General features: G+C 48.9%; 1 protein-coding gene and 1 long non-coding RNA gene across 7 annotated transcripts; both read left to right on the top strand.

Moving 5' to 3' along the window:
- Positions 1-4542: 4542 nt before the first annotated feature.
- LOC146759580 (uncharacterized) lies at positions 4543-6385 on the top strand. 4 transcript variants are annotated; one of them, XR_014932464.1, is made up of 3 exons: positions 5139-5464; positions 5617-5727; positions 5824-6385. XR_014932464.1 is itself a non-coding variant. In XM_085510751.1 (3 exons), exons 1-3 carry the CDS (start codon positions 5246-5248, stop codon positions 5904-5906), a joined length of 366 nt encoding a protein of 121 aa, XP_085366877.1. In that variant the 5' UTR covers positions 5139-5245; the 3' UTR covers positions 5907-6385. The 4 variants fall into 4 exon arrangements, 1 of the variants encoding a protein (XP_085366877.1); XM_085510751.1 differs by having other exon boundaries at positions 5617-5680; XR_014932465.1 differs by lacking the exon at positions 5617-5727 and having other exon boundaries at positions 4543-5464.
- Positions 6386-9235: 2850 nt separating this feature from the next.
- On the top strand, positions 9236-12741 carry LOC146759581 (uncharacterized). 3 transcript variants are annotated; one of them, XR_014932486.1, is made up of 6 exons: positions 9245-9367; positions 10030-10135; positions 10322-10418; positions 10924-10996; positions 11672-11886; positions 12457-12741. It is a non-coding gene; the product is annotated as an uncharacterized LOC146759581 (long non-coding RNA). The 3 variants fall into 3 exon arrangements; XR_014932487.1 differs by lacking the exon at positions 10030-10135 and having other exon boundaries at positions 9236-9367; XR_014932488.1 differs by lacking the exons at positions 10322-10418; positions 12457-12741 and having other exon boundaries at positions 11672-12038.
- Positions 12742-13195: the final 454 nt, after the last annotated feature.

The raw sequence follows: 13195 nt of genomic DNA on the forward strand, positions 1-13195 counted from the left end.
CACTCACCCAGCCATTCTCCACCGTATTTGAAAAGTCATGGCTGTCAGAAGAAGGCAGGAGAAGTCCCTGGGGTCTGGAAAAGGGAAACATCACTCCCAGTTTTTAGAAAGGCAGGAAGGAAATCACATGGGAAACTACAGGCCAGTGAGCCTTACCTCTGTGCCTGGGAAGATCATGGAGCTGTTCCTCATGGAAGAAATGTGGAGAACGATTTGGAGGTTCTGGTGGACAAAAAGATGGACATGAACCAGCAGTGTTTGCTTGCAGTCTGGAAGACCAACTGTATCCACAGAGAAGTGGCAGCATGGAGAAGTAGGCTCTTGCTCCCCTCCACTCTGCCTTCATGAGTCCCCATCTGCAGTACTGTGTCCAGATCTGGAGCCCACAGCACAAGAAAAGTGCAGAGCTTCTGGATTAGCTCCAGAGGAAGGTCAGAATGATAATTAGAGGTCTAGAGCACATCTCCTGTGAATAAAGAGAGGAGAATTAGGCTACATGTTAGGTTAGGTACTAGGGGGAAACTTTTTCAGACAGAGGGTGGTGAGGCAATGGCACAGGCTGCCCAGAGAGGCTGTAGATGTGAGTTACCAACAGTGGAGTCTGGGAAGGACAAGAATCTTCCATTAATCGGTGACTGCTGGAAGGCGACAAAAACAGTGCTCTGCATTACAGTAGTTGAATTCCTGTTCCTCAAATTGTCCCACACTGCCTTCTATTTAGGAAACAAGCTCAAGGCACTCCTTGCCTCATTGCTCCTTTTAATTCAGACCTGCTGCTTCCTACAGGACCAGAAAGACGTCTGCTTAAACACTTGCGTAAGCCTGCCCTGCCCCAGTCAGGCAGAGTAGTATTTGCAACGCCAAACCATAGCAACCTTAATGCAGATGGCTGCACCCTCAAGCTTCTCTGCCTGAATCTGGCTTCTTGTGGTCTTGTGTCCTCCATTGCTGTTCCAGCAGGGAAGACGCCTCAGACCCTTGGGGATCCCTTATACTTTCTGTGCCTTGGTTTCTGGCCTGTGTAGGAGGGATGTAGGACAGTGTTGAGCAGGAGACAACCAGATGCTGCGGCGATCGACTGGCAGAGAAGGACCAAAGTACTTCAAAGGTGGGTAGATGTGGATCAGATCTATGGGGCAGGAGCTGCTGTGGGGCAGAGGTGTGTCTGATCTATGGGATAGGAGCTGCTCTGGGGCACATGTGGGTCAGATCTATGGGGCAGGAGCTGCTGTGGGGTAGATGTGGGTCGGATCTATGGTGCTGGAGCTGCTGTGGGTCTGATGGGGGATAGATCAATTGGGCAGGATCTGCTGTGGGGCAGATGTCGGTCTGATCTATGGGGCAGGATCTGTTGTGGGGCAGATCTATGGGGCAGGAGATGCAGTGGGGCACGTGTGGATCAGATCTTTGGGGCAGGAGCTGCTCTGGTGCACATGTGAGTCAGATCTATGGGGCAGGAGCTGCTCTGGGGCATATGTGGGTCAGATCTATGGGGCAGGAGCTTCTGTGGGGCAGATGTGGGTCTGATCTATGGGGCAGGAGCTGCTGTGGGGCTGATGTGGCTGTCATGGTTTTGTAATGTTGTAATTTTGCTCTCAGTATTCCACATCATAACATCATGTAAAGTATGGATACTTGTATTGAATGTGCAGTCCTCAGAAGAAGACTATATATCCCAGAGAACAACAGGGGTAATGATAAGTCACGGGACCAGGACGCTGTATAATCTCGTTCCCAGGCTGGAGTGCCCTCCTTCTTCTCTCCAACTTCTCGGAGAGTGGGAAGCGTTCCAGCCATGTCACCTAGAGTTCACAGTCGGCCTCTCGGTTTTCGGGGACTCTCTCATTCCCTGTTTTTTTGATTTGTTAGCCTCAATTATATTATACTGTGTTATCTTGTATTTCGTTATCATATTTAGAACTTCTTTACAGTGAGGGTGACGGAGCACTGGAACAGGGTGCCCAGAGAGGTGGTGGAGTCTCCTTCTCTGGAGATATTCAAGACCCGCCTGGATGCCGAGCTGTGTGATGTGGTGTAGGGAGCCTGCTTTGGCAGGGGGGTTGGATGATCTCGATGATCTCTAGAGGTCCCTTCCAACCCCTACAACTCTGTGATTCTGTGTGATTTTGTAATCAAGCTGCACTCTGCCCGGGCAACAGCCAAACAGGCAGAGGTGTGTGCTCCAGACTGTGCCAGCCTTTGGCATCAGCAGGAAGCTCTGCCCATGCAATACTCCCCTCCTGGCTTCTTTTGAGCTCCCTGTAAGGTCTGGTGGCACAGCTTGATCCCAGGTCCCTGCTGGGCTGTTACTCTGCCCCGGGAGCAGCTGCCAGGAAAACCAGTGCCACTGGAAAGGTGACGTGTGCAGTGATGGTCTCTGTCACTCACTTGCCTGCTGTCTTGAGCATCAGTCCATCAGCCTTCCAGGCTGACTCCTCTCAGCCCTCTGGGTACAAATCTGGTGCAGTGGTGCACTTAAGTGAGAGACTTACAGGGTCTGCAGATTGTTAAGGGCTATTTGCTGTTTAAAGCCTAGAAGCTGTTTCTGATTCCTTTAAACCAAACCCAAAGCATTGTGTGTGTGTGTGTGGATAGGTGTTTGTGGGTACCAGCGTGGGGAAATCACAGAACAATGTCCTACACTGTTGGTGTGACACTGTTTAATTGTGGTGGTCTCAGGCCGCAGAGGTGGCCCAGGGTCTCTTGCAATGCATTCTCCATTAGCAGAAGTTGTCACTGGTCCCAAGAGGGAAGCCGGGGAGAAAAAGGTTTTTCTGCACCTCTAAATGTAGCAAGTCCTCTGCCTCTGTAGAGCGTTGCATGGAAGCCCCTTTCAGGGAGCATCAGGACCAGGGCAGAAGGACCAGAGTTTCTTTTCCTTATCACCAGACCATGTGAGTTGTCCCACCACACACTTTGGCAACTTCTGGGGTGACTGGTCCACTGGTGACACTGTGTACATGGGCACAGTTGGAGCCTCTTGAGAAGGTGATTCTCCTTTGTGGAAACGGTCAGCATTGTGATGGGGTGAGGCTGAAATTTCTGTTTCTTTGAGAGCAGCCAACCTGAAGCTGCTTCGTAGTGAGGAGGGTGACTGTGTCTGCCCTATGGGAGAACAAGTTCTCTGGGAAGGTTTACGGCTGCAGAGGCAGATCTGGGGACTTGTGTGCAATGAAAGAAGCTGGAGGAGAAGAGGGGGGCAGGAGCTGCTCTGCCAAGAGGGAAATGAAGGCACAGAGCGCTGCTGTGGGTATGTGTCCCAGGAGCCCAGTGGGTCCCCAAGACATATAGAGCTCAAAGTCCACCCTAAACCTTGTTCCATCCCACAGAGGTGACAACTGGAGGCAGCAGGAGAAGGAAGGGATGGTTCATTGATTTCATCACAAAGGACTTAAGGAGAAATATCCACTGCTGGATATTTCTCAGGGGGGAGGACGCCAGTTCCAGGGAGCTCTGTGTGCTGGGCACGGACTGACTGAGCCCTTCCATCTGGGTGGCTGTGGCAGCACAACCTTCCATCGGGGTGCTCCAGAGGGAGCCGTGTCTCACTGCAGGGCTGGCAGCTGTCCTGGTTGTTCCTTTGGCTGCTCACGGCCTCAGCCACCATCAGCCCCAGCACCATCAGGACCCCCAGCCCAAGGGCCGGGCGCACTGTGTTGCTCTGCATAAACCGGCAGGGGATGGGAAAGGACAGTCACCTGTTTGTAACTGCTTTGTGCTGATGGAGTTTGCGATCCGCACGTCCGAAGAAACACAGCGCGAGCATTTATTGCCTGTGGAGATGAGCTGCTGGAGGCATCTCCGGGGCAGAGCTGGATAGCGAAGGTGGCCAGAAAGCAAAGGGAAGGGAGGGGAGGGGGACGAGGGTGAGGAAGGAAGGGAAGGGGTAGGAAGGAAAGCGAGAGGAAAGACACAGAACAAGACGTTAATTTTGGGTCCCAGGGGCTGGACTCGATGATCTCTAAGGTCCCTTCTAACCCGCACAAGACTGTGATACTGTGATACTGTGAATACCAATAGAAAAAAATACAAAACCACAACAGTATGGCAGCCCAAAAAGATTCCCTTGTGGAAGAAGGGGGAGGGTGAAGGAGGGTGAAGGAGGGGAGTGAAGGAGAGTGAAGGAGGCCGAGGGCCCTTTACTTGGGGCCGGCTCTTCTGTGACTTCTTGCTGGCCAGAGAGAAGGGCTGCCCGCTGGGCACAGGGAGCGCCTTGGAGCTCCCGTGTCGTGCCCTGCCCTCCCGCCCCCTCCTCATCCTATGTGGAACGTCAGTGCCAGCAGTGCGGCCGCCATTTTAGAACCCTCTCCATGTCACCTTGGTCACCGCTGCCGCGCGCAACACACTCGCCTCTGACAGCTGTGGCAGTTAGCAGCCATGTCAGCAGCTAAGAGGGCTAGGGTAGAAGTTTTCCCTGTTTCAGGTGGGAGGATGGAGCTGGGGGCCCTAGGAGTGAGAAGGAGGAGGGGGCCCGCCATGACCACCAGGCAGAGGAGGGGTAAGAGAGCCATATTCCATCGTGCCTGGACCAGCCCCGTGACCACCACCCATGTGGAGCCTATGGAGGTGGATCCCCCTCCAGAGGAACCGATGGAGGTGGATCCCCCTCCAGAGGAGCCCATGGATGTGGATCCGCCCGCGGCATAGCTGGCCTGGCACCACACCACCGTGCCAGGCCCCGCGTTGGCATGGTCACAGCTTCACCATCACTGGTCCAGGCACTTGGCTCCTTTCCTGCTGCGCGGCCCCTGCCCCCAACGTTAGCTGGGTGGCATTATTTAACATCTTCTTCTCCTCCTCCTTGTTGCTCCTCCGGTTCTGTGGGCCCCCAGTTCCTTCTTCCCCCTGTTGGAGTTAGGTGCTTGTTCTGTTCTTTGTTGTTGATGGTAGTGTTAGGTTAGTGTAAGCGTTCAGTTTAGTTTTAGCGTTAGGGATAGGTTCCTGTTTGTTCTTTAGAGTTAGGCATAGGTTCCTGTTTGTTCTTTAGGGTTAGGCATAGGTTTCTGTTGTTATTTTAGAGTTAGGCATAGGTTAGTGTTCGTACTTACAGTCAGGCATTGGCTGCTACGCTCAAGTCAAAGTAACCGCTGCTCCTTGGGTAAGCACGCAGTTGGTTGCTCACCCCGAGCAATGAGTGCGACTGCCCTGAGAGCAGAGGTTTGATGACATCTGCGATGAACTGAATTTCCCTCTTGGGACTTTTCCTTTGCAGAACATGGAGGAGCAGAGCGTGAGTGGCTGAGAAATGGAGCTGGGACTCAGGAGAGCAACACGTGGCTGTGTCCCAGAGCTCCCAAAGTGTGGCCATGGCAAGGTAGGCATGCCTTACCGTAAGCGTTGTTCAAGCACAGCTCCTGGCTCTGTCTGCAACAGATCCGCTCTCTGCGTGCTTTCTTTCAGTCACTGGTATTGTGCAGCACAGCCACGGCACGGCCCTCAGTGCGTACCCGAGGAGCGTGAAAAGGTAGGTGGTGAATTTTCATCTTGCTAACGCTAGGATTAGGAATGGTGAGCATCCCTAAAAGAGTGGCCACGAAGGTGTGATCTGCCTCGGGGAGAAGTTGATTCTTGCCTCTTCAGCTTTTCCCTTCTTTTCTGTCCACCTGTCCTTTCCAGCTCCTCCTCCCCTCAGCTGCAAGTGGGGCAGTGCTCGAGTGTGAGGACTCTTCCTTGGCATGCGGTAACAGACAATGCAGATTTGAGTTTTGTGTCCTTCCTTGTTCTTGGGTCCGTAGCCCAGGGATATCTTGCGAGCAGCTCTCTAAGTCAGCCTGTGCTGCAGCGTGCGTGAGTGAAATAGTGCCTCTTTTTTCCCTCTTGCAGCAAGCTTGCCGAGGCAAGGCAAGCACTACTCAGCTGAGGAAGAAAGCCAAGAAGGAAAGCAGAAAGCAATGATGAGGGCTTGAGCAAGAAGCTACAAAGGACAGCAGAACCACCTGCAACGCTTCCTCGGAGGTGGCACCAAAAGCTGCTGACTCAACAGTCCAGTTTACTGGCACAGCCGTGCTTTCCCTGTCATGGACGGTGGAGATGATGGAAGTGAACTGGACAGGAAGGGCTTGTGCTGCGTTAGAAGCAAAGAGGGCTTCACCTAGGCAGGACTTGGTGTATGGCAAGAGCTGGAGACGCTGCGTTCCTTCAGGGTGTGTCTCTTGAGGTCCAGGCCTGGTGTAGGGTTAGGCTGAAATAGGGCTGGCTGGGACTGGAGAGGGAGGAGGTGACGTAGCCCCATGGTCAGGCTTCTCCTTGGGTCTGACTGGAGGCTGAGTGACTGATTGCTAAGCGGAAATCCTGGGCACTGGGGTTTCATTTTGGGGTGTGGGCGGGGTAATAAATAGAAGCCAAATCTTCTTGTCCGCAATAAAATTGAAGCGAACTTTCTAAACCTGGTGCTGCCTCTTTCAGTAGCTGGTCAGAACGTCCCTCGCTCAGGCTGGCAATCACAGGGCGATGAAGCGGTCAGCTTCACGTCTCTACCTTGACATGGTGCATGTTTTCCACTGTTTCCTTGTTGGTCTTCCCAACCTGTGGCCTTTCAGCCAACCCGTAAGTGCTGGTGACAGGCTGTGAGCATCTCCTTGCTCTCTGAGGTCCAACAGAAAGAAACCAGAGGAGGGGAAGCAGCCTGGCAGGAAGAAGGGTGTCCCGTGCTCAGCCCCTTGAGTTGGCCTCTCTTCCCTGAGGGCTCCTTCAGCTTCTGATGCACCGTGTGTTGCTGTTTGCCCTGGGAAGCCCAGCTGCAAGCTGGCAGCCGTGGCCTGTGCATCAGCCTCCCCTTGAGGCCCAAGGAGTTGTTTGTTTCTATGTATTCAGTATTGGTGTGGCATTTTGTTGTTTTGTTCTGCTTTGAGATCAGGGGTAATTTAACACTGCTGGAAGTAATTGGGGTTCAGGAGTAGCATATGTAGAATTTTGATCATGCAGCAAGTTGTGATTCCTACTGTGTTAAAGAACTGGCACACACATATACGCCTGCAGCCGGAGCTTGATTGACGCTCGTCAATACGGCCTTCCAAACCCCGGCCCTGGGGAGTTGTCCAAAAATTTTCCAACCTTTTGTACTACCTAAGTTTATTTTAAACAGACAAGGAGGAGTAATCTCTTAAAGGCTTTTTTTAAGGCATTGGACTAAGTTTTGATTATCACATCTCAGGAAGCTTCTGCATTCCACCTAGTGCTAATGTGATACATCAAGAGCAGATTACACAAGAGATTCAGGCCTTGCTGCCAGTCTTTTATGAATCCGAACTTTGTTTCATGTTGCCAGATATTCTGGTTTCCTTTTCAGGAGATTCCTTTGCTGTATAATAAGAACGCCAACTGCATCCTGGCCTGCATCAGAAACAGTGTTGCCAGCAGGAGCAGAGAGGTGATTGTCCCCCTGTTGTCAGCACTGATGAGGCCGCAGCTCGAGTGCTGTGTTCAGTTTTGGGCCCCTCACTGCAAGGAAGACATGGAGGCCCTGGAACGTGTTCAGAGGAGGGCAACAAAGCTGGTGAGGGGTCTGGAGCACAGGCCGTATGAGGAGCGGCTGAGGGAGCTGGGAATGTTCAGCCTGGAGAAGAGGAGGCTCAGGGGAGACCTCATTGCTCTCTCTAACTTCCTGAAGGGAGGCTGTAGTGAGCTGGGGCTCGGCCTCTTCTCTCGTGTCATTAATGATAGGACCAGAGGGAATGGCTTCAAGCTGCGACAGGGGAGATTCAGGCTGGACACTACGAGGTATTACTGGTCAGAACAGGTGGCCAGGCACTGGAATGGACACAGGGAGGTGGTGAAGGGAAGGGGACGAGGGCGAGGAAGGAAGGAAGGGAATGTAAAGGAGGGAAAGCGAAAGGAAAGACATGGAACGAGACGTGAATTTTGGGTCCTTTTCTGGCAGCCGCCCCCCCCCACCAGGCCCCAGCCCGGCCTGAGCCAGGTGACAGTGCCAGTGACAGGAAGTGCTTCCTGCAGGCGGCGGAGAGCACTTCCGGGCCATGGCGGCATGGCGGCCATGAGCGGGGACGGGAGGAGCGGGCTCTGTGCTGCGAACAGGGTCGGGCCTCGGTGCGGGGGCATGGAGGGGCTGTCGGGGGAGGAGCTCGCGGCGCTGCCGGCACCCAGAGGCGGCTCCCGGGCAGCTCCACGGTCTCGCTGTGCTGCGGATTCACCCGGCCGGCCCCAAAAGCCTGGAGGCAGAGCCTGAGCCGGCCCCGGCCGTGTTGGTGTGCGTTGTTGTTCCGGGGCTGTGAATGAGGACTCCCCGCTGGAATTGGTGCCGATGGATCCGCACACCTCGGTGCCGTGTTGGGCTGGGGCAGTGGGCGTGGATGAAGGTTTGTACGGATGGAGTGGGTCTGGATTGCAGTGAGCGGGACGAGTCCGGGCTGCGGTTTGGCGTGGTTGTGTTGGTTGCTTTTTTGCACGCTTTATTGCTGTGGCCGTAGAATTCCCTCTTTCTTACCATCTGATCTGTGAAGGCTTCTTTGTGGGAAGGTTTTGAGGGATGAGGGAGTAGAAATTGCTTTTGTCACGAGTCATCTGGAAAGGTTTCACAGAAACAGCGACATTTGCAGAAGGAACGTATTGGCATTGGCAGTTGTGCAAAATACTCATTGGGATAGAGAGGAGAGAGTACCTGCAGAAGACCATTCTCTTCTGGTTTTGAGGAAGCCAGGGAGAGCTCGTATTCCAGCTTAAGCAATGTTCTTTTGTCACACTCTGTGTCCTGTGTTGCGTTCCCCAGAGTTTCATCTCTCCTTTCGATTCCAGTTCTCCTGACAGGTTAGGCTTGAATTCAGCATAATATCTGCTTCTCCCTGGGTTCAGGTTCTTTGCGTCTCCTGCCTGCTTTTCTCCCTTTTCTTAATGGAGAGTGGAGTTTCTACCACAGAGCAAAGTTTCCTGATTAACAGAAACAAGTATGGAACATATTAGATGAATATAGCTCTGCATTTTTTTCTTCCTCCGGGTAGCAAGGGACTCCTGTGCTCTCATTAATATCAACAGTGAGTAGGTGCTGCCTGCTATTGGAGGCTAAAATGCTTTCCATAGTTGAGTGGTTGGAAACATAGGGTTTTAACTTAAAATTGTTTGTGCAGGGTGAAGGTTGGGAACACAATTAGAATACAGTTACACAGTGCTCTATCCCCAGAACTTTCCAGCATTTTTCTTAACACAGCTTACGGTTCATTTCAAAACAAACTAACAAAGATGAACTTGGGTTAGCGTAGCCCGTTTTAAATGATTCTTCTGTGTCTTTTCCAGGCTGGTAGCAGAATGGAGACTTTCCTGAGGCGCTGAGGAACAGACACAAGCTTCTTTTGAAGGCTTCAATGAAATTCTGCCCCAGCAGTATCTGCGGTCCTTTGATGCTAAGGAGCTGGAGGTAAAAGACTATTGTCAGATCCAGGCTGCTACATGTAATACTTGAATTTCAGTCAGAGTCTGAAGAGCAGAGTTCATTAAGGCTGGTGGTTCTGCTTTCAGGATGTGTGAGAGAAGCCTTATGTATCAGGTAGTATTTGGTTACTATGTTGTTCTTCACTTTCTTCTTTGCAACCAATTTAGACACATTTCTAATGTTAAGATTCTGTCAGCATAAATTTTTTGGCTGACAGTGTTTTTGTAGTCCTTGACAATGTGATTTGCGTGTGTCTAAAGAGTGAGTGACTGGAAAGCAAGGGAGATAAGAAACAAATATCAGCGGATGGTCAAATTACAGAGTGGAGCAGGTTTTAGCTGCTTTTGGTCTCTCCAAATTATACTCTGCAGCAGAACATCGTATTTCTAGCACAGAATTGTACGGTTAGGCAATGAGAAAGTATGGTTTATATGTCTAAATGCATTCGTTTTCATGACTGGTGTATCTTCTTTGTTGCCATGGATGTTATTATTTGCTGTGGAAGTTTCAGAGTTTAATATTAAAACCAAGCGTACTGTGATTGCGGGTGCTTTGAAGTACAGTAGTATTTCAGTACAATAGTCTTGCTGTAGAAGCAAAGTAGTAGCTTGTAGTTTCCATGTTTATGAAATTTTTCTTCCCTAAAGGTGCTCCTGTGTGGAATTCAAGAAATTGATCTGAATGACTGGCAGAGGCAATACCACCTACCGGCATGATAGCAGAACCTGCAGACAGATATTGTGGTTCTGGCAGGTTTGTAGACTTCTTTTTTCCACACAAGAACGCAGCAACAGCTTAATGAGCAATAGTCAGAATTACTCAACAGATAAGTAGCATGTAAATGTAAATGATAACTGCTAATCCAGCTGTCCCATGGGGGATGGGGAAGTGAACATTTCAATATTAAACTTGACATCAATGTTAATTATTATTTTTCAGTTTGGGAAATAAATAGATAATGAGAAGAGAATGAGATTTCTACAGTTTGTTACTGGAACGTGCAGATTACCAGTAGGAGGATTTGCTGACCTCACGGGTAACGAGCCCTCTTTAATGCATTTTATGCTCATGTTATTTCCTTTTTTCTTAATAAGGACCAAGCTGTGTGTTTAAGGGTATTTTTTAATGAATTTATATGGAATCTGAGTCTTGCATATTGGTAGAGCTATGATAGAAAAAGGGATGGATGGAATGTGAACACGCCTTGCATCAGTGACTTGATCCATGGTTTCGACGTGGTCCTGGCAGGGCAGCCTGCTCTGGGTATCCTTGGTTGATCAGAGTGGCAGGACTAGGTAAACTCCAGAGATTCCTTCCAGTACCAAACCAACGATGTGATTCAGTGGTTGAGTTTCTTTGAAAACCGCTTCATATTGATGCATTTCACTACGTGGATTTCTTCAGAGGGATGTAGTGAGAGACAAATGTCTTTGTGCTCTGCAAGTAGTTATAGTCTTGTTTTCATGCGCTGTGTTCATGTATTACCTACTGGTATACACGGGCAGTTAGACCTAAGAATTCATTGTTTGATTTTTGTACAGGGAGCAACAGACCCCAAAAATTTTGCATTGAGAAAGTTGGAAAGGAAAACTGGTTACCTGGAAGTCACACCTGGTAAGTACGAAGGATCAAACTCTGCTGTGGTTCTGTTCTTATGGATGGAAATCTACTTTGAGATTTTAGGAAGTGGGTGTGATATGGAAGTGTCTGAGACTGTGTGAAAGCAAAGCACTGGGCTATGGCAGTAAGCTCTGCTGAGTAATAGTTGAACTTCTGAAAAGCAGTTTTGTTGTGGAGCTGATTCCATTGTAAACGCCATGGATCTGCACATCACTAAAAACGTAAAGCTACTTTTAGTACTTAAGGTTGTCCTTTTTTAAAAGAGTTTGGGATTGATCTTTCATTATCACCACGCTCGATCTTGGCAATGAAAATAAATAGCCACGCTCATGCTCCCTCTTGGCTGGAGAAAATGTAGCTTCAGCTCAGTTTCTCAGTTACGCTGGTGCTTTGTGAAGATGCTCAGATTTTAAGTTTCAGATACAGAAGAGAGATTAGGTGAGACTTGTTACTGAATACATTGCCAGTTCTGGAAAGTTATCGCTGCTCAGGTGCTTGTTGTGCTTTAACTCTCACTTTCATAGACAAGTGCATGTCAAGATACAGGTGTTTTAGAGGGTACAAATGCAGTTTTCCTTCTGAACAGGACAGTTCATATGCCTGTGTTCCTAATGGATATTTGGTGGTTTTAACTGTTGTTCAATACTTAAGGTTTCTCTTTGTTTTCAGTTTCAATCGCTTGGACCTTCCAGCCTATAAGAATTATGAGCAGCTGAAGGAAAAGCTGTTATTTGCAACTGAAGAAACTGAAGGTTTTGGGCAGGAATAGCTGGGATTTGCACCTTGAAGAATGTGAACTCAGCGTGATGTTCTTCGCTTCTTCTGCTTGTTGCACACTTCATAGTAAAGTAGACTTGACTTGGATTGTTTAACAATAGTTGCGTGTAAGTAAATGGATGTTATCCTGAGGTTTTATCCATGGAAACTCTGGATTTCTACCGAGCACTTTCAGAAACCTTCTCGCTGGCGGTGAAAGCTATCCTTGCTTCACAGTTTTACTAGGAGGAAGATCTGCCTATTCCAAAGCACTGGATGGGTATTTTACCATATACAGCTCAGAAGGAGAAGAAAAAAGCCTTATGAATATTCTGTTTATGTTAATAGTTACAGTGAAATCTAGTTATCTAACATATTTACAGGAGAGATGAAATTAAACAGGATAATGCAAGATTAAGCTAAGACAACTAGTTTGTGTTCTGCATAATGATTTATGATTCACGTAGGGAACCTAGACATGCCGTGGATGTATAAGTATCACCCAAAAGGCTTTCAGCCCTATATTTTTAAAACACAAAGCAGTTCTAATTGAAATAGCCTTAGCCCTAGTTCTATAGGGTACAGCTGTTGAATATTTTTATGGCTGAAATGTTTAGTTCAGGAAAAAGATAAATGCTTGTATATATTTTTGCAGTCTCGGATTCCACTTACTCCATGTTTTCTTTCTTTAATTTAAGTGGTGTGTTTGTGTCTTTCCTGCTGTATTGGATGGGGAAAGTGGGCTGGATATCCCAAGCACCAGAACTTACTTTAATGTACCGCAAACAAAGAGTCAGCTGGGAAAAGCAGTCTGTGAAATGCTGCATTTGGCCAAAGAGGAAAGTAAACCTGCCAGTGTGTTCAATTGGCGACGTTCTTGAAGTCTGAAATAATGTTTACTTACACGTTTTGCTTTGTAAGCCAACAAGTCTGTTGGTTTTTCTATAGCATGTTCTGTAGAAATAAAACGTTGTTCCTATGAACCATTGGTGCACTTTGCTGTTCTTAATGGGGATGTGGAGGAAACATCCCGTGGATGCTGTGGATAACCCCACAGCATCTGCTACCCCAGGTAATATTGGACTTCCAGCTGAGATGAATGACTTTACTGCTCCCAGCACTGCTTGAGCAACCTGGTCTGTGTAAATTCATACTGCATAACAAATACATACTCGTATGTAGCTGCCAACTAATCCCAATTCTCAAACATGAAAGTAACTTCTGTTTCGTTGTTTGCCTTATGAAAATGACATGAAAAACTGAATGAGCTGCTGAGCTGCTGATGGACGAATTAACAAAGCCTTATTGCTCCAGGTAGCTCAGGTGTTCCTATATGAAGCTGCACAGTAAATGCGTCATGTCTTCATCTGATCAAGCAGTGGGAGCTGATATTTTAATGTGTTTCTATTCCAGAAAAAGAAAAGAAAACTTGAAAAA

Source organism: Coturnix japonica, chromosome 10 (genome assembly GCF_054131305.1).
Source record: "Coturnix japonica strain WE chromosome 10, WE-NBRP24, whole genome shotgun sequence".
NCBI lineage: Eukaryota > Metazoa > Chordata > Aves > Galliformes > Phasianidae > Coturnix > Coturnix japonica.